Source organism: Zerene cesonia, unplaced genomic scaffold, assembly GCF_012273895.1.
Source record: "Zerene cesonia ecotype Mississippi unplaced genomic scaffold, Zerene_cesonia_1.1 Zces_u001, whole genome shotgun sequence".
In the NCBI taxonomy this organism is placed as follows: Eukaryota; Metazoa; Arthropoda; class Insecta; order Lepidoptera; family Pieridae; genus Zerene; species Zerene cesonia.
In genome coordinates, this window is record NW_024045131.1 from 2,316,774 (window position 1) to 2,342,012 (window position 25,239).

General features: G+C 35.4%; 1 protein-coding gene across 1 annotated transcript in view; it reads right to left on the bottom strand.

Annotated features, from left to right (window-relative positions):
• LOC119838083 (probable multidrug resistance-associated protein lethal(2)03659) overlaps positions 1-21,692 on the bottom strand; it is a 39,920-nt gene extending 18,228 nt beyond the window's left edge. Inside the window, exons 1-8 of the mRNA XM_038363894.1 lie at positions 21,533-21,692; positions 6,709-6,923; positions 4,963-5,025; positions 4,156-4,232; positions 2,785-2,887; positions 1,767-1,871; positions 924-1,026; positions 109-340 (exon numbers count right to left, since the gene is read on the bottom strand). Of these exons, the coding sequence (XP_038219822.1) occupies positions 109-340; positions 924-1,026; positions 1,767-1,871; positions 2,785-2,887; positions 4,156-4,232; positions 4,963-5,025; positions 6,709-6,788 (763 nt within the window). The 5' untranslated portion in view covers positions 6,789-6,923; positions 21,533-21,692. The remainder of the gene's footprint in view (positions 1-108; positions 341-923; positions 1,027-1,766; positions 1,872-2,784; positions 2,888-4,155; positions 4,233-4,962; positions 5,026-6,708; positions 6,924-21,532) is intronic.
• Positions 21,693-25,239: the final 3,547 nt, after the last annotated feature.

Sequence of the window (25,239 nt, forward strand, 5' to 3'; positions counted from 1 at the left end):
GCCTGTGTCCCAGCAGTGGGAACATATATGGGCTGATGATGATGATGATGATGATGACTAGGTAAATTACGGACAACAAATTAAAGCAATAAGATAAACAAATCTTACCCTGCAACGGTATGAACATGACAAGGAATGCGACCCCAATGATCGAGGAGACACCGATCTGCCTGTACATCAGGTACACTATGATTATGCTCTCGATGGGGGTCCTCACAAGGTCCACCATGAAGAGGCTGGCCATATCGAACCTCTGGGCATCCGTCGTGAGTAGATTGACCACGTGGCCCGCTAGGCCTTCCGACGCTTTGCCACCGGCTGTTAGATCTAGACGGAGCAACTGGAAGAATAAACCTGGATCTTAATGTTCTGTTTGTGGGTCACATGTCGATTGGGAAGCGCTTGACCACGATCTCGCCCACTGGTAATCTGAGATGTAGTATAAGATAGGGGTTCCCTAGAAGGTTCACTCTTCTCTTGAAAACGTTTCTGTAGCTACTTTTTATGCTTCATGCGGGCAAAGCATAAGGAAAGAGTTGAAAGATGGAAACAAGCAATCGACTTGGGAAGGGTGAAGAGTAGGAAACGGGTCTCCCCCACTCACCGTACGAAACACAGCAGCATGCTACTATTTCACGAACAGAGAGGAAAATTTAATACTGACGATCTAATATAAATAAGATAAACTAAAGGACGTATTATCGATTATTTTATGAGAAATCTGTCTGTTTGAAGCGGATAAAAATCACCGAGTCTAATGGAGTTAATTAAAATACATGTGAATCTAATAAAAAGACAATAATATTATATTCAACAAATCATTCTAAGAATATATTAATCCAGATGAATATTTATAAATTCCACTACTTATCTGTCAACCGATTTGCCGAAAAGGGGAGTTCGTGTATGATGAAACAACTTACTTTTCTGTATATTAAGGAGCAGCAAGCGACCCTGATCTTCATACTCATGTCTAACAGCAACAACAACATGGGGTGCATTAAGCTCGCGTTAATAGCCATAAAACTGAAAAATCAAAACAAGTATCGTTAATGAGGAATTTTGAAAGAATAGAAAAAAAAATTGACCACGAGGCGGAATTCGAACCCGTGTTTTTTGCCAAACCGTAGCAACGCCTAGCCTCTTTGAAAATTTCGCATTTATAAAGCATTTCAATGCTATAAAACTAAAAATTGACTATCATCAATATTTAACATATTCCATTATAATTAATATTAAAATTCCGAGTAGTTTAAATTATTTAATGGAATCACTCTATCTATTATGAAACACCCCATCAAAATCCGTTGTGTAGTTTTAAACATTTAAGCATGCATACAAACATACTCGTACATACATAGGGACAGACGCGAGAAGCGACTTTATGTATATACAACATTTTTCTCGACTTGACTTCTAGCTATTTGCGCACAAAAACTACTGTACCAATTTCGAAAATTCTTTTACCGCTGAAAGCTGTATCTTCACTGAGTGACATAAGCTATTTATGTTGCTCGGGAGACCGCGTTTCAACTCTTTTTCAAAGGATACAGTCCAACTCATAACCTTGGTTTAAACTTTTAGTGGGTACTTAAAAAAAAGGAAAAATCCGAACAAAGTCAAAAAAATACTGGACTGTATTTTTCGTAACCTTTTCCATATTTTTCAAGTCGATGGAAAATACGAAAACCAAAAAAAAAGAAAATACAATTCAATTGATACCCTTCCCCACTTTTTATGAAGTCGGTCAAAACAAAACCACTCACCCAACCACTCCCAGAGCGTACAGGTACGCATCAGTAACCGTCACGCCCGCGTGAGACGGAGAGAAGTAATGTATCAAACCCTCTAGGCACATCGGTGTTAATATTCTGAAAAAACGTTAAGATTTTTGAAGTGTAACTTCTTTAGAATCGTTGTGATTTCAAAGCTGATGCAACGGAAAAACGACAGGTGAGAGACACAAATACAAAAATGTGTAGAATGAAGCCGGGAAAGAATGAGACAAATATACATACTATTTTATTCATTCTTTTGTCGATTTAGTGAAGTTTCACTTTTATCATGTGTGAGACGCACACACACATTTTTTTTTTGAACGAACGAAGTTCCTTATCGAGCGTTGTGAAAGGGGGCTAGACGGTAAAAATTCTTACGAAACGTTGTCACGACACTTTTTGCTATAGTAAGCTATTGTAAGCTGTGCGGCGTCGCATTATTCTCTGTCTGTCTCTCTCTCTCTCTCTTATAGAAAGCAAGCCAGATGTTTGCATTTCTATTTCGCATTGAACAGTGTGGCGTCGCGACGATTATTTTTGTTGAGTGTATACAGGTTTTTTGTAAATAATAAATAATAAATTAAAAAAATATATCATTATAACTTAAAAAAAATAAAATTTTATTTTATAACTTTTTATAATTTATTGCTGTTATTGTTTGTGTGTGTTGAAATAAAAGATATTTCTTTCTATTTCGGTTCCTTCGAATTAAAAAAAATGTAACCTGTTGTTGGGTCAACTCATCTTATCCCACTCCTACTAATATTATAAATGCGAAAGTTTGTAAGGATGTGTGTGTGTTTGATGCTCTTTCACGCAAAGACTACTGAACCGATTGCAATGAAATTTGGTACGTAGATAGCTGGACAACTGGAATAACATGTAGGCAACTTTTTATTCCGATATTGCTACGGGATACGGACTTACGCGGGTGAAATCGCGGGGCGCAGCTGGCACCATATAAATCTAGTCCGATTTAAAATCATTCCCTTATTAAAAATCTTACCTAAGCGAGGTGTCGATCACAGCGAATACTATGTTGGCTAAAATAAATTTGAGACCGTGTATTTTTATAATACATCGCAACAGAGATGGTTTCTTCTTTTTATCTGAAAAACAACAAAACATGAATTAATTTATGTTCAATACGCGATGGGTCTTGCCTCACGTATATCAGTGATCCCTACCGACATATTTATATCGTCTAATAACATTAAAATGCTTTAAAAACTTTTTTTTTATATAGAAGAATTCGAACCTGAGGCGAGATTCGAACGACCGTGAGTCACCATCGTGGTTCCTAAAACATAAACCATTTGAATGCTATAAAACTCCTAATTAACTTTCACGTTCCGTCGATACAACATTGTAATCATTGAAATAATGTTTCATATCGGTTGTGATGGTTCTTAATCATCTCAATAGATGGCGTTGGGTGTCCCTTAGGCATATGAAACCGAAAGAGTAGAAGAGATTCGATAGCTGAGGCGGGATCACGGGTGGCCGAGAGGCTAGGCGGTTGGGCAAATAACGCGGGTTTGAACCCCGCCTCATAATTGAATTTTTTCATACTTTTAAATTTTTAATTTGTAATAGTTAGTAACCAATATGTTTATTTAGTACAGTTTTATGTTTTTACATGATGAACACATAATTTTTAACTGCATTGTGTTTGTTATTAGATGTATAAAAATATAAGACATGAAAACTTTAGAATGTAAATACTAAAATTAGTGATAAAGTGTAGATACAGTCAACCTAAATACATGAGGTTATGCCACTTAAAGATAATGCCTACATGGAGAGTTAATAATGTTTATTGTCTCTTTAATTACTATGCTTATGTGTTTCATAAGTGTGTTAAGGTAAATGAAATTTAGTACAGCACATAGGTACATTGATTATCCTACTATCCTACAAATATGTATTATAAATGCGAATGTTTTTAAGGATGTGTGTGTTAATTACTCTTTCACGCAAAAAATACTGAACCGATTGCAATGAAATTTGGCACGTAGACAGCTGGACAACTGGGTGACATATATGCAACTTTTTATCCCGATATTCTTACAGGATACGGACTTACGCGGGTGAAAACGCGGGGCGCAGCTAGTAATCAATATTATTCAAATATGTGGTCTAAGGTTATATCTAATACTAACTTTTCGCCCCGACTTCGCCCACGATACACACATAGCCTATGTCACTCGGTGAAGTTGGGTTAAAATATTTCGTGACGTCACATATTTAGATTCAAAATATGTACTAAGATGTGAGACTTGAGGTTCATCAAGTCCATCTAAATCAATGCGACGACCTGTGACATGTCGAAACAATCTAAAATTTGTATGAATTTATGGAGGTATGTGTAATTTACCCTGCTTGTTAATTTCGTCCCTCCACTTTTCAGACATGACGTCGCCACGCGGAGCCGCCCTGTGGCCTGGCGAACATCTGCAATTAGCAAATTTTTAAAAGTAAGTCTGGTAAGTGAGCTTGTTGGTGAGTGAGCTGATTGGTGAGTGCGCTGGTTGGTGAGCGAGCTGGTTGGTGAGTGAGCTGGTTGGTGAGTGAGCCGGTTGGTGAGTGAGCCGGTTGGTGAGTGAGCCGGTTGGTGAGTAAGCCGGTTGGTGAGCGAGCCGGTTGGTGAGCGAGCCGGTTGGTAAGCGAGCCGGTTGGTAAGTGAGCCGGTTGGTAAATGAGCCGGTTGGTAAGTGAGCTGGTTGGGAAGTGAGCTGGTTGGGAAGTGAGCTGGTTGGTAAGTGACGTTAAGCGACCGGCAACGCCCACGAACTTTTGCGGAGCTTGGGCCAATGCAAATGCGTTGCGCGCCTTTAAAGAATAAGGAAATTCTATCCATCTTCTTCATTTTATCGTTTAAGGAGACGGAAATGGACATGGGCCCAAAGTCATATTAAAACAGATCTAACAAAACATTAATATCAACCGGTAGCGTGGAATAATGAGCCAGCAATGGAAAAATTTAGATGAAATGATATTTATTAAAATCAAAAACATTTCATTACATTTCATATAGCGTGTGTTTGGTACCTTTAAATACAAGTTTTTAGCGAATTACGTGAAAAAAAAAACAACTAAAAATCTGTTTGTGATCTGCATTGCCGTAAAATAAACACAAGCTCCCCTTTCTTATTCGTAGGCTAAAAATATATTATAATCTCACCTGTACACGTCTGATATACTGAGCTGCCCCTTTCTGCCCTTCTCGAAAATTTGACGTGTATACCTAGAATAAGATTAGTCTAACGTTAGATTGCTTTCACACACTCGAAACATGTTTTTACACGGTTTTTTTAACGTCACCTGTTTAAATAACAGAATGTAAAAATAATACTAGACATTGTTAAAATTGTAACCACATTATATATTTTTTTTTATGTCATAGTCGACAATGGAGCTGGTGGGTCGCCTGATGGTAAGCGCTACCACCGCCCATGGACATTTGGAGAGGTGTAAGGTCGAATGCAGACCTTACGCCTCTTCAAATGGATTGCCGATTGCAAAATGGAAAGGGATTAGGAAAGGATTGAAGAGAGTAAAGGAAAGGACTGGGAAAGGTAAGGAAGAGGATATGGGCCTCCGGCTCCCCCACTCACCGAACGAAACACAGCAGTATGCTATTTCACGCCGGTCTTCTGTGGGGGTGTGGTAGGCACTTCCCCGGGGCGAGCTGGCCCAATTCGTGCCGAAACATGCTCGACTACCACATACAAAATCCATATTTATAAATATTTGTATGCCAATTTGTTGGCGAGTTGTGCGGACTTGAACTTTTTATAAAAACTTTGTAACCACAATTCTAACAAATAGAATCATTTCATTTCATGTATGTTTGTAATTCCCATAGACTTGATTGTGACCCACTTTACGCGAACAGATTTCATGAGAACTGTGTACAATGCAAACATTATAGTTTATCGGTTACGATACAATAATCTCATGAGTTAACCGTGTTTTTTAGTTTCTAATCTAAATATATTTAATTTATTGTTTCTTCAGCTGTATAAAACTACTTTATTTTTTTAATGGGGAAATCTTGCATAGATACCCACGACCCCCGGGCCAGAGGTCCTGGGTTATGTCGGATTCCTAGCGACCAAAACCTCACTGTGTTCCGTCGAGCCGCTTGCGTGAAGGGGCCACGGGAGCTGGTTAAAATTCTTATATCTATATATGTTACACAATGTTAGTTACCATACACCTCCGAAACGGCTAGACTTAGAGATTCTCATGAAATTTTGTGTGCATATCGGGTAGGTCCGAGAATAGGTCAACATATGATTTTCATACCTCTAAATGATGAAAATTAAGGCAGAACAGCGTATGCCGGGTTAGCTCGTTAATAAATGGAAGTTTAAGTTTCGTTTGAGGTTCGTTTAAGAATCACATGACAGTTCTTTGGCATCATTATTATGTATAAGTACATATTATGTAAATTATAATGAAAAATTTACATAAAAGAGCGACCACATAGTATCCTGCCGTCTCTTGTGTGCTGAAACTGCTTCTTGAACTGGGTGGTAATTGTTAAAACTCTTCTACGACAATTCAAAAGTACTATTCTAGAAGATGTCGAATTGCACAAATAAATTTTAATGAATTTGATTTTTGAAATCGGTCATTATTTTATGAGCCTTTTCATATATGGCAATTATCATACCGACCGCCTCCTTGGTACAGTGGTTAACGCGTGAGCGTAGAACCAAGGGGTCCTGGGTTCAATTCTCGGTGGGGACACTCAAACAAAAAAAAAATGTCTCCGTCTGGCAGGACACAGAAGGCTGACCACCTACTTGTCCGTAAAGAAAATCGATCAGTGAAACAGATGTACATCATCTGCCCCATACCCCACTAGGGGACACGGGACTTCACTTTTTTTTTTAATTATCATAACGACTCTCATACTCACCAAAAGCATATTTTCGACAGGAAGCTAGCCTTCTCACGCGGATTCTGCTCCCTTTCAATATTGAAATAACCGGGATCCATCGTGCACTTTCACTAAGCGGACCATACACTACGTAGTAGAAAATATATAATTGCACTTTATATCACATGTAAATGCACCTTGACACTTTCGCACTTCGCACCTTACAAAATTTTCATGTCCACATTGACGTCATTCTGTAAATAAAAAGAAAAACTAATTATCAACTGTTTGTCTGCAAAACTTTTAACATTAATTTTCATTCTCGTAAAAAAAAACATTAATTTATTTATAAATTATATGTAGAAACAGATAACTGTTTTAATTGTTTACCATGGTTTAACATGACTTGTAATTAGTTGTAATTGTTTTAAAACCTTTATCCTAATAATCTTATCCTACTAATATTATAAATGCGAAAGTTTGTAAGGATGTGTGTGTGTTTGTTGCTCTTTCAGGCAAAAACTACTGAACCGATTGCAATGAAATTTGGTATGTACATAGGTGAACAACTTGAAATCATTACCCAATAGTATCAGTTCAGAACACTGTCCAAGAAAACACGAGGTTACTAAGTAAGCCTATTTACTACTGCCAACGCTTTATAAACAAATAATATGGCTATAATTATGAAGCTTCAGTTATATATTGTCTGTAATGAACATATTCCGTTTGTAATAAAATCGTAACAACATTGTGTTATATGTATTCCAAAAAAAAAAATCACAGTGCGATTTAAAAACCGTTTATTTGAACTACCGCCACCTATAATCCATTTACCGAACTAGAATTACATGTAATTTTGATCTGTCATGAACACGAGTAACAAAAAAAAACCAGTCGATTTAAGAACCTGCTTCGATTTTTACATGATTTTTGAAGTGAAACTTCTTTAGAATCGTTGTGATTTTAAACCTGATACAACGGAAAAAACGACAGGTAAGAGACACAAATACAAAAATGTGTAGAATGAAGCCGGCAAAGAATGAGACAGAAATATACATACTTTTTTATTCATTCATTTGTCGATTTACTGAAGTTTCACTTCTATCGTGTGTGAACCGCACACACACCTTTTTTTTTGATGAATTAATCGACAAAAACTGTATCAAGAACGTCGCCTACTTCGTACAAAAACATTAAAAAAAGCGCATACGCTTAGCGCGATAATAATATAAACTACACGTGAAAGAAGCCATATTATATAAAAATAATACGTATAGTTACATCTCATCAAAGCAGTGGTGGCTCAGTGGTTAGGAACACGGGAGTTATTAGCGAATAGTCGAGGGTTCGAGACCAGATGAGCGCACAAAAAATAAATAGATTTTTCAAAATATCTGACTACTATTGACTTCATCACTGCTCGAAATGGTTAAGGAAAATATCGTGAGAAAACATCGATAGGAGGCCTGTACCTCTGCAGTGGGAATCTATTATATCGGCTGATGATAGTGATGGTGATGATGATGATGACGATGACGATGATGATGATGATGATGATGATGATGATGATGATGATTGTATCTCATAGTAGTCTCTAGTATTTAAGAGATCGCTGACACCGGCATTGTCATTTGCCGTTTGTTAAAAATGACTAGCTGTTCACCCCGGTCTCACACGCGGTTCATATATAGCCTATTCACTGAGTGTAATTGCAGCTTTCTAATGGTGAAAGAATTTCTGAAATCGGACCAGCCGTTCACGCGTTTCATTTTTATATGTAAATACTATTGCAACACAAAGCATTTTGCAAAATATGCGTCACATAATAATTTCGAACAGGGAAAATACCAGAGGAAAATATCGCATCCATATCATCCTCATGCATCTAATTATTATATTATTTCACTACGATCGGCTCTCGCAGCTGAATCGCAATGAACGCACTACAATGCGCGATCGCTCGGCTAGTACAAGATAGCGTCCATGCTTTGCAAGCAATGTATAATTTTCATGGTGCGTTTCACATATTCGCGTTCACCATTCGTCTTTACGGCGAAACAGCTGTTGAGTTTGTTTGTTAGAACGTGCTAATCTTACAAACCGCTGGACTGTTATCGAAAATTATTTCATCGAATTTAAATGGGATCACACGGGAGACATCAGTCTACCGTCGAATTAAAATCACCTTCTTTTTGAAGTCGGTTTAAATAAATTATAAATATCTTATCATTAACCTTAATAAAATTGATATATTACGTCATACGTTTTATTGTTCACAAAAATTGTCATCGAAATAGTCCAAAAAAAAACATGTAAATATGAAATCATTGACTAATAGTAAAATTGACATAACATGCGATACGATATTATACCTACCGTCCCTAATAATCTGGCCACCACCGTACTTCTTATACTTTGCTGAAAAGCGGCCCATCGAATCAATACCCCCACTATTTTCATCTAAAACATCACATCCAAATATAGTTATCGATTTTACATACATAAGGGCAAAGCGAACGACCTTGAGGTCACTCACTCGATCATTGAATGGCACGCATTTATGCATTGGCGAGATGAAACCTTATTGCTGGGTGAATAAAGTTCAGTATCGGTTGAAGTTCTTTAGATTTAGGTTAAGTGCTAATTTGTTGACAATACTAGGTTTCTAATCATGACTTCGCTCGCATGAAATTCAAATTATCAGTATGCTTGATTATCTTAATAAAATCAATGTTTTATCTTAAACTTTTATTTTCAATTATATTATAACCAATTCAAATACCAGCTCGAAGGTCGTAAAATCAAGATACATTCATCAATGTTTGTTCAGCCGTTTTAGTGGAAATATGTAATAAACAAATATTTGAGAAAACAGCTGCATCGTATGATGAATCTTAAATAACAGAACGAGACTCGAGAGTCACGTTGCGAAACTGAATCCAATTTGATACATTCGTTCGATAGATACTGTTTATAGACATGTGTACTTCATTTCAGTTCAGACATATCTAATGTCTTTAATTTCTTGATGAATTACAAATTACAAAACGGTGAAGGAAACCATTTCAAACAAAGCATCAAAAGTTCGACTGCTGGATTATGTTCAGAACCCTCATATGTGGCCTGTGACCCAGCAGTGGGAACATAATATATGGGCCGATGATGACGATGATGATGATGATGATGGTGACGGTGGTGGTGATGATGATAATGACAATGTAATATGGCAATAAGGCTGATAAAGGTTAAAACGTCTTACTTACACTTCGCTGTCCGTCTGTCTGTCTGGCCGCGCGCCTATCGCCAGTCTGTACCTATCTCATGTTCCGAATGAAAGTAAATCGGTCAAGTGCGAGTCGCACTCGCGACCCTAACGATTGAAAGAAGAAAGAAAGAAAGAAAAAACATTTATTTGGCGACATGAAACACAAAAACACGTGCAAATCAGCTAAAGAACGACTACAAAAAAACATTACCGACAGACAGAAGTCTTAAAGATCCGTTATACCGAGTAGACAACCCTAACAACCATCTCTAAAACATTTTTATTATATGCCCTAAAAGAATCGCATTTATGACTTTTACGAATCGGATCTAATATGCACAAAGACGTTTATTTTTTATTTTTTTATTATTACATTTTTGCTGACGCTGCTGGAGTACAAGCGCAGCAGCGTTGCCATGGTGATACATCCTCAACGATATATTCGATTCGCTCTATTAATTTGCCGCCAAAATAAAAAAAAAACTACATATTTATATCTTCATCTACACTAATAACATTCAATTTTGTATGTTTGTAACGTTTTTGCGCAAAAACCACTGGACCAATTTCCAAAATTCTTTCACCATTAGAAAGCTGCAATTTCATTGAGTGACATAGGTTATATATATATATATATATATATATATATATATATATATATATATATATATATACTAGCTGCACCCGCCAAACGCTGTTCTGCCTTTCTCTTATCATTTAGGGGTATGAAAAATAGATGTTGGCCGATTCTCATAGATACCGGATAAGCACAAAAAATTTCATCAAAATCGGTCAAGCCGTTTCGGAGGAGTTTGGCAACGAAAACTGTGACACGAGAATTTTATATATTAGACTAGCTGACCCGGCAAACGCTGTTCTGCCTTACTCTTATCATTTAGGGGGATGAAAAATAGATGTTGGCCGATTCTCATAGATACCGGATAAGCACAAAAAAATTCATGAAAATCGGTCAAGCCGTTTCGGAGGAGTATGGCAACGAAAACTGTGACACGAGAATTTTATATATTAGATATATACATATGGACCATAGGCGAAGCCGGGGCGGACACTGAGCATAAGATATTTATGTTCCCGTGAGATCAGATCGCACCGTTCATCTGATTATTATATTTTATCTATAGTCATGAGTAATTGGAATAGCCCATAGCAACAAATGTAGGCAATTTTAATTTATTTCGTCCTTCTAAAATAACGATAGAAAATCTTGATATCTTGATGCCTCTATCAGACAGAGGAGATAGTGGCTGAAATCAATTCTCATTGAAAATATTCTGAGAATCTATACTAATATTATAAAGGGAAGAGTTTGTTTGTTTGTTTGAACGCACTAATCTCAGGAACTATTGACCCGATTTGAAAAATTCTAGTTAATTCTTGTTCAGTGTTAAATAGCCCATTTATTGAGGAAGACTTATAGGCTATACATGTACCACGGGCGAAGCCGGGGCGAACCGCTAGTTTGAGATATTTCTCAAATCACCTGATGTAATATTGTAAAGCTGAAGAGTTTGTTTGGTTAATCGCCCTAACCTTAGGTCCGATTTGAAAAATTCTTTTAGTTTTAGATAGCTCACTTATTGAGGAAGGCTATAGCCTATATATGTACCACGAGCGAAGCCAGGGCGGACCGCTAGTCACCTGATATATATTATACTCGTGTAACGTATGATCTATGCATAAGGAACTAGGAAGTGCGCGGGTTCAATTGAAAAAAAAATCTACACTGAACTCTGGTTAAGAGAAGGGAAGTCAACACAAGGTCAACTGTATTACATTCTCGAATGTTCCTAGTAAATACCTATTACTTAGTGGTACACTGTACCAATCAGAAACTTAATATAAATCATAATAGCTTTATTAATAATGTTAGATATAACTTTTGGTTTAATATTTTTATGGATATAGCTGCAAATTTTTCCTGTCAAAACCTGTTAAGATGCTGAACGTATAGGATTTTGCATTTCTAAAACATCGCTTTGCGCACGGGCATTGCATTAGGCAGCCGCTAAGAAATAATGTTGACTATTGAATTCTACCCGCAAGAGGATAAAAATCTATACTAATACTAGCTGCACCCGGCAAACGCTGTTCTGCCTTACTCTTATCGTTTAGTGGTATGAAAAATAGATGTTAGCCGATTCTCAGACCTACCCAATATGCTTACCAAATTTCAGAGGAATCGGTCAAGCCGTTTCGGAGGAGTATAGCGACTAACATTGTGATACGAGAATGTTATATATAAGAAGAAGAAGATTATAAAGTTGAAGAGTTTGTTTGTTTGTTTGAACGCACTGTTTTCAGGAATTTCTGGTCCGATTTGAAAAATTCTTTCAGTGTTAGATAGCCCATTTATTGAGGAAGGCTATGTATGTATCACGGGCGAAGCCGGGGCGGACCGCTAGTAGGATATAAATGTTTGTACAATAAAAATTAATTATGACCGCGCGGTTGAAGCCGCGGGCAACAATTAGTTTTAATATAAACAGTAAGCTTTAAGGAAATTCGTATGGACCGGAAGAAAAAAAACTATTGCACAACGATTTCACCGCCAAACAGCGAGCACAGATAATAAAATAAATACAGAGTAAACTGAAATAGACTTAAAATACATATTTACACATATTGACTGTTACCTAGAATGTTATCAGTAACCCACTAAACAAATAAGGTGGCAATTATAGCTTTGTTTGCAGATCTCTGTTAATGCTCGTAACAGGTGAGAATAATATAAAGGTTAAACAATTTAAACAATTTATTTATTATTAGGTTTGTTTGATTCAATTGTTTGTGAAATATCTATTGTCTGTAATTTAATTGGTTGTTACCGAAGTCAATAATAGTTGAGTAACATCATTACTAGGCATTATTTATTTATTGTGTAGTTATGTATTTATTTAAGTCTGGAGTTAAAAACCTCATTACCAGAACACTTTTATTAGCTTCACATGTATGTCTGCTTGGGGGCAGGGAAGCGAGTTACATCTGTCGATATTTAGTCATCGTACCACAAAGAGGAATCCTACTTCCTACTTAATATTATAAATGTGAAAGTTTGTAAGGATGTGTGTGTGTTTGTTGCTCTTTCACGCAAAAACTACTGAACTGATTGCAATGAAATTTGTTACGTAGACAGCTAGACAACTGGAATAACATATAGGTAACTTTTTATCCCGACATTCCGACGGGATACCGCGGGGCGCAGCTAGTGTTCTATATGAGTGTCTGTGAGGCGAGGTATCAGTGGGAATCGACGAAAAATGCTTTTTTACGACCTAAGCGTAGGTATACTCTTTAATTATTTTATGTTGAATAGCGCCAAATAAAAGCCTTATTTTATTAAAACTTTAATCTTTACCAGAGTGTGACTTAGGCTACTGTTTAAGCGCTACTGACTTAAATATAATGTAAAAGCGGCGGGGAAACAATGAGGACACATACACAGACAAATGGCTTCAATCAGCGTATTTATTTTTATTATGTACATATGTGTGTCCCTACATTTTACTTTTTAACTAGTCACATAATGTTTATATGAAGATAATGCACATTCAATTATGCAGAGAACCTGATTCTTCCTGTTATTATTAAATAGAATAGTTAACTTCATCATCATCATCATCATCATCAGCCCATATATGTTCCCACTGCTGGGACACAGGCCTCTTATGAGGGTTCAGGCCATAATCCACCACGCTGGCCAAGTGCGGGTTGGAAGATGTCACATATTGTCGAAGTTTTAATTCTTGGACATACCGGTTTCCTCACGATGTTTTTCTTCACCGCTTTAAGCAGTGGTGATGTTATCCACATGCGCAGATAAATTGAAAAATCAATTTATTTCTTGCACGCTCGCCCGGTCTCGAACCCCGACTTTGAAGTCCGAGGTTCTCACCACTGAGCCACCACTGCTTTGAAGAATGAAAAGAGAATGGTTAACTTAACGTTCACCAATGCTTCGATCACCCGCCGCGTCGCTTTAACATAATTGCATCCTGCCAGTCGCAATCGACTGTTAAAATACCTCGCTATATGCCATAAGCCAGGAGCTGAACTGCTGGTTCGTCTGATGGTAAACGATCACCACCGCCAATGAACATTCGCAGATAGTATCCCTGCGACGGCGCTGCCCGCTTTTAAGGAGTAATGGGTATGGATAATGATCGACGACTAGAAAGAAGGAACAGACGGAAAAGTCTGGAATAGAAAACCGCCTTAAGGCCGGAGCCGAGGGCCGTTTTCTAATGAATTAAAACAATATCCATTAAAGAAGAAGTTTCTATCACATTCTGAAATAAATTTCTCACTTTGCAATATTAGATTCATGCTTACCCGTTACAACTGGCCTGAAAGCAAAGCATTTTTAAATATTTTCCCATCATCGTATGCTGTTGAAGTTAAGGATTAAGATGTCATAACAGGCGGTTTCCAAGTGGTCTCCACTTACATATGCAAACCAAACACTTTTATGACAAGCGGGATATTTGTAAATATAATCATTCTATGGAAATCGTGGCGATAACATTTGCCTGCAGCGGGAAATCCTACTAATATTATAAATGCGAAAGTTAGTAAGGACGTGTGTGTGTTTGTTGCTCTTTCACGCAAATATTACTGAACCGATTGCTATTAAATTTGGTACGTAGACAGAAAAACATATAGGCAACTTTTTATCCCGATATTCTTACGGGATACGGACTTACGCGGTTGAAACCACGGGGCGCAGCTAGTATTGTAATAGGTCGTGTCGTGTCGTGATTCATCATATCCTACTCTTAATTATATTATAAATGTGAAAGTTTGTAAGGATGTGTGTGTGTGTTTGTTACTCTTTCACGCAAAGACTACTTAAACGATTGCTATGAAATTTGGTACGTAGACAGCTGGACAACTGGAATAACATATAGACAACTTTTTATCCCGATATTCTTACAGGATACGGACTTACGCGGTTGGAACCACGGGGCGCAGCTAGTTACTTTATATATGGATCATGGAGCAATTCTTGTAATTATAAATCTCAGAAACGGCGAAACAATATTATGAAGTTTTAGCAGGGGGTTAATTTTTACATATAATCGTTTCATCAGTAAGATAACTAAGCTCCAGTAATAAAGATACTACGAACTAACATTAATCGATATTATAATAACTTCATGGGTGACTATGACGTCTTATAGCAATGCTAATTCCAGGGTGGAAAGTTTTTACGCTAGATATGTAATTTAGTCAAATACAGGAAGACTCACGTCGATGGTCCGTAAACCCATGGTATTACCTACTACTGTGCCCCGCGATTTCACCCTCCGTAAGTCCGTATCCCGTAGGAATATAGGGTTTAAAAGAGCCTATGTGTTATTCCAGTTGTCCAGCTATCTACGTACCAAATTTCATTGCAATCGGTACAGTAGTTTTTGCGTGAAAGAGTAACAAACATACACACAACTTTACAAATTTTCGCATTTATAATATTAGTAGGATAGCGTCATTATCTATAAACTAAAAAATAAATATACAGTCGAATTGACAACCTCATTCGTTTTAAGGCACGTCGGTAAATAAACGCAGATAAAATAACTAGCGAATAATTTTATTTTAAGCAATAGAGTTTGTTTCAAACGGAGAACAATCGACCATTTAACTTACAATAAATAATAATTATAAACGTAATTGGCCAGTTTGTGGAAATTTTTATAACGAAGTAGCATAATAGTGTCTATGGTTTTGATGTGAACGGAATGATCTTAAATCATTTAAAATAGGAATCATTTGAAGTGTTTCTATCCCTGCTAGTATTACAAATGTGAATTTAAGTTACATACAATATTTTTCTATGCCATAAACGGGCAACTATATGTATGCGATGATCACCGTCCTAAACATCCGCAGAGGTAGTGCCTCTGCGAATGCGCTACCCGCTTCTAAGGGAAAGGGATAAGGGAATAATATATTATTTTTAATCTACACATATAATCGACTCTAGTTACCATATTATGCAAAACTCTTATCCACAAACATTCCCAAAAATTAAGAAGATTCTCAATTCGACATTTATTTCTTACTCGATAACTCCGTGGGTTTTCAACCGATTTGCGTGCTTCTCTTTTCGAATTTAGGAGATTTTTGTCATTTGGTCCCTTATCCATCTTAGCATTTGGCGTGGGGGTAGGCACATAGAGAGGCTCTTGTAGAAACTAAACAATGTACTATATACTTTTTACCGCGCACTACTCCTCTGTGGAACGATCTACCTGCTTCAGCATTTCCGAACCACTATAACTTGGCTCTCTTCAAGAAAAGAGCGTACTCGTCCCTTAAAGGCCGGCAACACACCCGCAACTCTCCAGGTTGCGTGGACGCCTATGGGCGGCGTTAATCTCCGGTGACGCGCCTGCTCGTTTGCCCGCTATTGTATAAAAAAAAAAAAATTCACAATATTACCTACCAGATCTAATCATCCTTTCGCTAGGTCGGAAGTGCCCAACAATGAGGTGTGAATAATCTATTTACGATGTCCCATACCGTGTCAAATACCCAGTTACAGTTCGTAATAAATTCCTATCGACCTTCGCGCAAGTACGACTCGTTCAATGCTAAATGTATGATAGAGACGGTTATGCTCGCACCACACTTTAGAATATTTTTTATCACGAAATATATACTAATATAATAAAGAGAAAAAGTTTTGTTTGTTTGTTCGTAGGTACCCTTAATGCTCCGGAACTACTAGTCCGATTTAGAAATTTATTACACCAAAAGAAAGCTACATTTTTCCCGAGTGCTATAGGATACTTTTTACCCCGAAAAAGGAAACATTCCCACGGGATAAAGTTAAAAATTAAAAAAAAAGTAGTAAAAAATTATCCTACCGAATTAATCCTTTTCAAATAACTTCTAAATATTATATAAAAAGGGGTAATTTTTGGATTTTAGAAAGCTGCAACCTCACTGTTTGACATAGGCTTTATACGTACCACGGGCGAAAAGCTGGTACCTAATATAAGAAAGATAAGATTCTCTAGTCTAAAGTCTATTCGAGAGATATATCTTTGCATGTCATCGTTTACGATAAAGGAAGGTAGTCACCAAGATACAGGCTGTCCTAGTTTTGGGCGCCAATGTACCGTACAGATGTTATATTTGTCTATGCCCAATCAACGATATTATATTATTTTTCCACCCCATTTATGGCCATATCACAATAACGCAACTAGGTAGGTAGGTATGTATATTTTATTACAGTTCATCTGTTATACAGGATTGCGTAATTTTCTTGTGAAATATATTCTTTAAATGTGTCGCAGTTATCTGTCGTGTTATCACAATTTTTTGTTATACAGCCAAACTAGCGTTTCGACCGCGGCTTCGTCCGCCTAGTCATAGGAAAAATGGATAGTGCCAGTTGTACTCTCATAGTTCCTGTTCTCGAGGGATTCTCGGAATTACGAATAACATAATAATTCTCTGACTATCTCTGTATCAAATTTCGTCCAAGCCGGTTCAGCGGTTTAGGCGCGAAGAAGACACAGACGGACAGACAGTTACTTTCGTATTTATAATATTAGTAAGACGAAATATCATATAAGCGTGTGATTTTTTGACAGAGCTCACAGCTCAATCGGTTAAGGAAAACATCGTAAGGAAACTCGGCCCCTGTCCAATAACCAATATTTCGATGAGACGCGATATCCGTCACACACTTGGCCAGCGATTATGGCCTGAAAACTCAGAAGCCTGCGTTCATCTACATTGATATTATAAGAAACCTATTTTTGTACGTTTGTAAGGTTTTCAAATATTCTTTCCCAATTGGAAAGCTGCAATTTCACTTACTGACATAGACTATATAATATACATATGTACCACAAAGGAGAAAACTCAAACTAAATACTTATTAATTACTTTCTTACAAGGCGGATCAGGTGAACTGAATTTTCATTAAATTTAAGACAAGGTTATCAGTGATTTGACAAAGACCTTGATTCTATTAAAATCTGTGAGACGCGTAAACGAAGCTGGTTAGTTATTGGATAAAACCCTAAAATGTACGATTATTTCTAGCCTCCGACGCAAAGGGTGTTATAGGTTTGACTTCGATATATTATGTCTGTGTGTGTATTTATATGGTTTCGTTGCTCCTTTACGGATGGCCAAATGTCAGCGGTTAATTTTTTCCTCATTTCATGTCCAGCTTCCTGGTAACGGTTTTTATATGTTTAATGAAGATCGATCAAAGATGGTACCCGTCACAAAAAGTAATTAGCTAATCGCTAACGTTAATGTATCTCTGTCATATATGTCAAAAAATTTTTTTGCATATAATATGTTTTCATAACTCTCTTTTTAAATGTTTTTCATGTTTTCATGACTCTCTTTTTAAATTGCTCGACTAGTAAAATATATAAAATTTCAAATCGAAGATGGCCGTCTACACAATAATGGATTCAGAGATTTTTTAATCTTTTATTTTAATTTTATGCTTCTATTTTTGGACCAATATGTCTTCAGTGTAATATGATATACATATAATTTTTGAAATAGGATACAATTCAAATCGAATCTATTTACTCCAACTGCAGTGATGTTTTATCACGAGGACATGCAATCAAATCATGGGAGGAAAATCTCAAATAATAATACATAGGTATGTACTATGTATTGCCAACATATGACTTTTGCACAGAATGACTGGCTATATTTTCAAATTGCTTGTAGTTAACACGTTCTGAGATAAGGCTTTCGTTTCATTTCAACCGACTTCAAAAAACGGAGGAGTTCATTAGCACTGAGAACTTTCGATTGGGTGAACCGATTTTAATGATTCTTTTTTTATTTAAAAGCTGGTGCCTGCCGAGTGATTCCATTTAAATTTGTTATAGTTATATCAATTTGAAGACGATTCATTTTTTTGAAGAAAAAAAAATAATTACGGATTATATCTTTTTACATAGTGTTTTAATATATTATAATCACACATTAGTGCCTGTGTTATATTCCTCTTTGTTATTAAGTTATAAAATTACTTGTCGCTTTTATTAAATGCTCATTGGCAGGTAAATGTTATATATTGTAGTCGTCTAAACACAAAAAAAAAACAACTTTTTTTTAATCGACTTCAAAATAGGTTGTCAATTCAAATGCATTTTTTGTGTTTGTTATTTACGTTTTACTGGATAAAAAATCTTTATACACAGAGCTTTATCGAGATACGATTATGTCGTTCGAGTATAAACACACACTAGCTGTGACCCGCGGTTGAAACCGCGTAAGTCCGGATCCCGTAGGAATATCGGTATAAAAAGTGCCTATGTGTTATTTCAGTTGTCCAGCTATCTACGAAGCAAAATAGTATTATTATTCACCAATAGACGTCAGGAAAAAAAAAACACGAATAAAACACGAATATGACATTTTCTAAAAAAAAATCCTAGCTAGATCGATTTATCGCCCCCGAAACCCCCTTTATACTAAATTTCATGAAGATCGTTGCAGCCGATTCCGAGATTATAATTATATATATATATATATATATACAAGAATTGCTCGTTTAAAGGTATAAAATATATCTACGCATTTTATAATGAATATTTTGTAGTTTTACTCGATGGACCGATTGCTACGATTCATTTTTTATTTGAGAGCATGCAATTTTACAGCCTGCCTCAATTCAAAATCGGTCTAGTTATTTCTTAAAACTAATTGTTTAATTAGTCTAATTTATTTAGTGACGCATTAGCAAATTGAGCATAACATAACCACTGCTAACCTCAACTTTCTTATAGCTCAGATTGTTTCGACATCTGGCGGAATGTTTAAATTCGTACACAGTAAATATTTAAATCGACAATTGCAAAGTTTACAAGATAAGTAGATAAATCACACATTCTAAATCCAGTATTATATACAGTAATAATAATAAATTCTTTATATTATGAGAGTAACAAGGACCCAATATCAGTTTATAAAACAATTATACAAGAAGAAATTGAGCTTTTCATTCATTCAATTATATACCTAAATATTGTTATTTTCTGGTTAAAACTTGTTACTCTTCAAAATCTCAACGGTATATTTAGAGGTACATGTTATGTGCCGACTAGGCTAGGGTAACCTATGGCTTAATCGCCGCGATTTTTAGACGTGTGATTTTGTGATTCAAGCAAAGTGATACCAAATCATCTAATGTGTTTTTTTAAACCATGAGCTATTATAAAATGGTCGCGGGTAAAAACAGCTTTTTTGCTTTATGTGGGAGTCGAGCACGCTTCGGCACGTATTGGCGGCCAGCCCGCACCGGGGAAGTACCACACCCGCACGAAAGACCGACGTGAAATATGCGGCGATGGTGATCGCTTACCATCAGGCGAACCACCCGCTCAGTAGTCCGCGATGACATAAAAAAACCGCAAAACCGCGCCAATGCTAATTATTCATAGAACTCACAATAATATTGACGTCACAGTTTTTATTCGTAGTGTTTGTGTATTCCATTTTGGCGGTTTGTGAAGCTAACCGCTCGTGTTAATGAATGTAGTTGAAATAATTTAAATTTCTTAACTATATAGCACAGATAACATAACACTATATTAGACTATAATCATACATATTATGTCGCCGTAGAATTGTAAATATCGTTATATTACAATATTGCTGGTTAGATTCTGATGCTCCAGAGAATGCCCATTTTACGATTTGACACACGACACTCATATTCAAAGTTTGTAAGTATGGATGGATGTATGGAGGTTTGTTACTCATTCACGCAAAAACCGCTTATCGTATCTGTATGAAATTTCTTACAGAGACAGACTTTACCAAGCGTGTGACGCCGCGGGCTACAGTTAGTTTATTATATTTTACCAAAAAATAATGTATCTAATTGCATGCAAATGTGTTGGCTCACAATTCATCTTCAGTACTGAGTTAGATTATAAAATAATTATTTTTAAGAAAATACTGTTAGAACTAGATCAAATTTTAATGGGATCATATGACAAGCAACAGATTTCAAATGAAAAACGAATTATAAAAATTCGGTTCACACAGAAATGAGTTATGAGGTTACAAACACAAAAAATATACAGCCGATTTGCTAACCTCCTCCTTTTTATAGAATAATGTATAGAGAACCATGAGAATATATCAATAATAATAAGATAAATGTTAATACACGAGTACGTATTTTCGCTATAAAATTGGCATGTGTTTACTCAACAATGTTAAGTTCTATGCAACAATAAATTTAAAAAGATTATTTTGTATGATCAGCTGCGTTCATAATAAATTGCTTTGTTTCTGCATTTGTAATTCAGTTTCGCAGGTAGGTACCTACCTACCTACAATAATTTTAGAAACATATTTTTAGCCATACCAACAAAAGGCAGTCATTTTTTATCCTATCGCTTTGGTCACATACGACTTAAATTAATTATATTTACTAGTTACAATGTGATAAGCCCAATTTGATATTCACAATTGTTTTAGTAGTAAAAGTAGTGTAATAAAATTTGTAGTCCACGATTCGTATAAAGTTTTCTAAACTAAAAACTAAGCAAAACAATTGAATAAAGTACTTACATAGTACGATATCCAGAGAAACACAATTATAAATAGCGGCCAATAACTACTATTATATTACTTTAAAACTATAATAAAATAACAAATAGGTATGTAACACGATTTTTTCAGGCAAAATTTGTGACGCAAGTTTACAGAAAACCACACGTCCGCTCACACTGACACCTTTCAACTTATAAAGAATAATAGACTACAGAATGCAGACAAATCATAAATGACAAATGTCAAAAAAGCACATTCAAAGATAAACGAAATATAGTGCTTTGTCAAGACGTTTCATGAGCTTGAATCAAATTTTATTTTATTCTTATTTCAATTAGATGTGCTTAACTTCCTTACGTAAAATAACATGGAGTTTATTATTACATACATATTTATTTAAGATGTATATTTATGTTTACTATTGTTTACTTAGTGTTCATAAAAAGTAAAAAAGTCATGTCATTCATTTGCAGCATCAACTTCGACTTGAATTATTTATTACTTTTTGAGCATGGCTTAACTTATAAAAACAGTTTACTTCTACCAAATAGGTACTGCATTACCCGCTTGGGAGCAATATTGATCTTTCGAGTACCAATCTAGCATGGACGCAATCAAATTTTATATACGGAAGGATTTGTGAAAATAAATCTACCTCATATATCAACCTTATATTTTTTACAGAAGACATACCTTCTTGTATTGAAAAATAGTATATTTTCCTAATTTTATTTCGGGTATGTTAGAACCCTCTAAATTACCTCCTGGCTACGCACAAACACAATAGGTACACAACTAAGTTGTTATATTAAAGCTTTTATTTCATTTGAATGAAAATAATATTAATATTAAAGAGCATTTAAAGAAAATGAAACACTTTTACTCATGATTATTTTTATTGCACATCAAACAAAATACAAGAAAACCTAATAACTTTTCTAAACAAGCTTATGATTTTAAAAATCACTTCGTTACGCTATGTACAGAGCAATAGCTTAGAATGTTACACCTTCTTCGATGGCTTTAAATAGTGATTTATTCATTAACCCATGAATGTCGTCGTAGAAGGCATAAAAAAATGGGGTTTCACAAAATAATGTATTAATCAAGATTTAATTCATAAGTAAATTAATTATAATTAGGGGCAAGTGTGGTCCACCAAATAACTAAAAACGTGATCGACTCAAATGGTTGGAGACACAATCCGTAATATGGCACGACAGTAAACACAAATCCCATATTGGTAGTTAGGTTTTACCAATATTCTAAGTAGCCAGGTTGGAGCTACCGTCGTATCAGCTGTTACAATGCTCTCAGGCTAAGTGGGTCTCCTAATGAATGAGTGATACTTTAGATACTTGTCTAATGACCGTTTCTCTTCTTGTCTCTCCCCCCCGATTTCACTTCTCGGTCAAAAATTTCATAAAAGCCCCGTTTTGGGCACGCTGCGCCATATGTAACGAAGCTTACAGACTTGGACACGTGTAGGGAACCCATAGATATGTAGGTTACCCTGGTTTATTTGTACAAATAAATCAACCAATTCTTAACCACTAGTTTTTAGTTATTTGAGGCGACATCATCGATATTAATACGATAATTAATTATTTAATGTGTATTTTCTAATACAGCAGTAAAAAGTCTAGCTCTAATCTAAATAATTGGTTTCATACAATTACGTCTACATGATTACAAAACATTAAAACTATTTACAATAACTCATGCATTATAACAAAATTTATACTTCCATATATTATTATAGTATACATATATGTCTGTCCATTACTATGGTACACAAAAACAGATATCGGAAAGAAAGACATGGTCAAATGTTTCATCAATAGGCTCTTAGTTGACCAGCCAAGGCTACTGTACAAAAAAAAAACAAATACCATAGAACTTCGACCCTATTTCGTACCTTCCTATTACTAAATATATAATTTATCACTAAAGACACGTCACGGAATTCTAAATATATTAGAAATTATTTACAAGCACACTAGTTTAAAAGTCATTCAGATTGAAGTGAACATATGCATAGAGCCTAAGAACTTTTTTGACATCGGTTCAAAACATAATAAAGACACTTAATTACATAATTTGAAAAGCGCATAATTTACACAATAAATAGCAGTACAAAAAAATATTTTGAAATATGAGTCAGTCTTTTAGAACTTCAGGGAGCCATACATATATTGTGTCACACGAATTTTAGTTTTTTTTTTGCCTCTCCCCCCCTCACGGCTTGTTACATGTATAGACCCTCTCGTAAAACGTTAATACTTTTAAAATTTTTAACACGTCTTAAATGTAATGTGGAATAAATATAAACATTCTTTATTGCTATTGACCTCCTACCCCACATACCCATTTTTTGGTGATTACAGCATCTCCCTCCCCCTCACCCTTGTGACGTAATTTATACATGACCCCTTGTAGACTATAATAAAATAGGCCGATAGAAAAAGAAACAAATATTATTTGTAGCAATAGAGTAATTAAAAAAAAATATAAAATTAATTATTTGAAGATATATTATCAAAGGTCAATAAGGCGCGAAGTCAATGTACTTAAACAAAGTGGAAAATTAGTTTGAATTCTATTATTAACACAACAATTTACGCGGCAAAACTCTTTGTTTTTGTACAATGCCAAAACAAATGTTGACAGATGCCTTGCGTTTTGACGGCAAATGGAAAATTTTTGAAATTGTAGCACTAGAATACATGCGAAGAAAAAAACTATAAATAATTTTAAAAATAGAATGAAAACATAGTTAAAAGAAAGCAGGCTGCAATTATAGAATCAACTATTGTCTTACTTGCGCTTGCGCTGGCGATCCTAATCAATATTATATAAACTTATAAAGTTATTGTATTGTCACAAAATCTTTATGTGCGCAGTTTCAATAAAATCTGTCCGTTAAAAGTAGGTCAAAATCGAGTCTAGAGAAGGCGGTTACAAACAGACACACAGATGCAGCCAATAAAATCGTATTAAAAATCATTCAATCATCAATCATTTTTCTGAATGACAAAGAAATACTTCCGTAACTAGACTTGCGAAACTATCTCCATCTATTAGGTTTTTTTTTTAATTAGGCTAACAATAAGTTGTTATTATGTTAACAATAAGGGAAAAATTATGAATAATGAAACAGAATGTTTATTCAGATGACAACAATTGCATTTTCATGATATTGCTTAAAATTTAACCCACTGATTTTTGTAAACGAAATTCTGTGAGTCAAAAGTGTCATTTTTAAATAAATGCATGCATTGATGAATTCAAATTCTAAATTATCAATGCATAATAGTGAACGTTTCGTCTACAATAAACAGTAAGTTAAATAACTTCATATCACAATTTTTATTTAGTTCACTTTAAAATAATACCACAGACTCAAGTGTATTACATAATCTTATTAAAAAAAATGAAGCACTGGAATATATACCACAGTAATTTAGTATTCATTTATTGAATCTAGAGCAAATTTCAAAGGGACATAATTATTTATTCACAGAGAGATCATATTATAATGAAAATGTTTTTGGTAGATGTGAAATTTAATTATAAAACAACTATTTTATCAAGTTAAATATAACTATGATTTAATTTTAGTTAAACAGTAATCAAATGATGAATGAAAAAATTCGATCACGAGGCGGGATTTGAACCCGCACCACTCGCGAAATTCTAGCCTGCAGAATTTATGCTATAAGAAT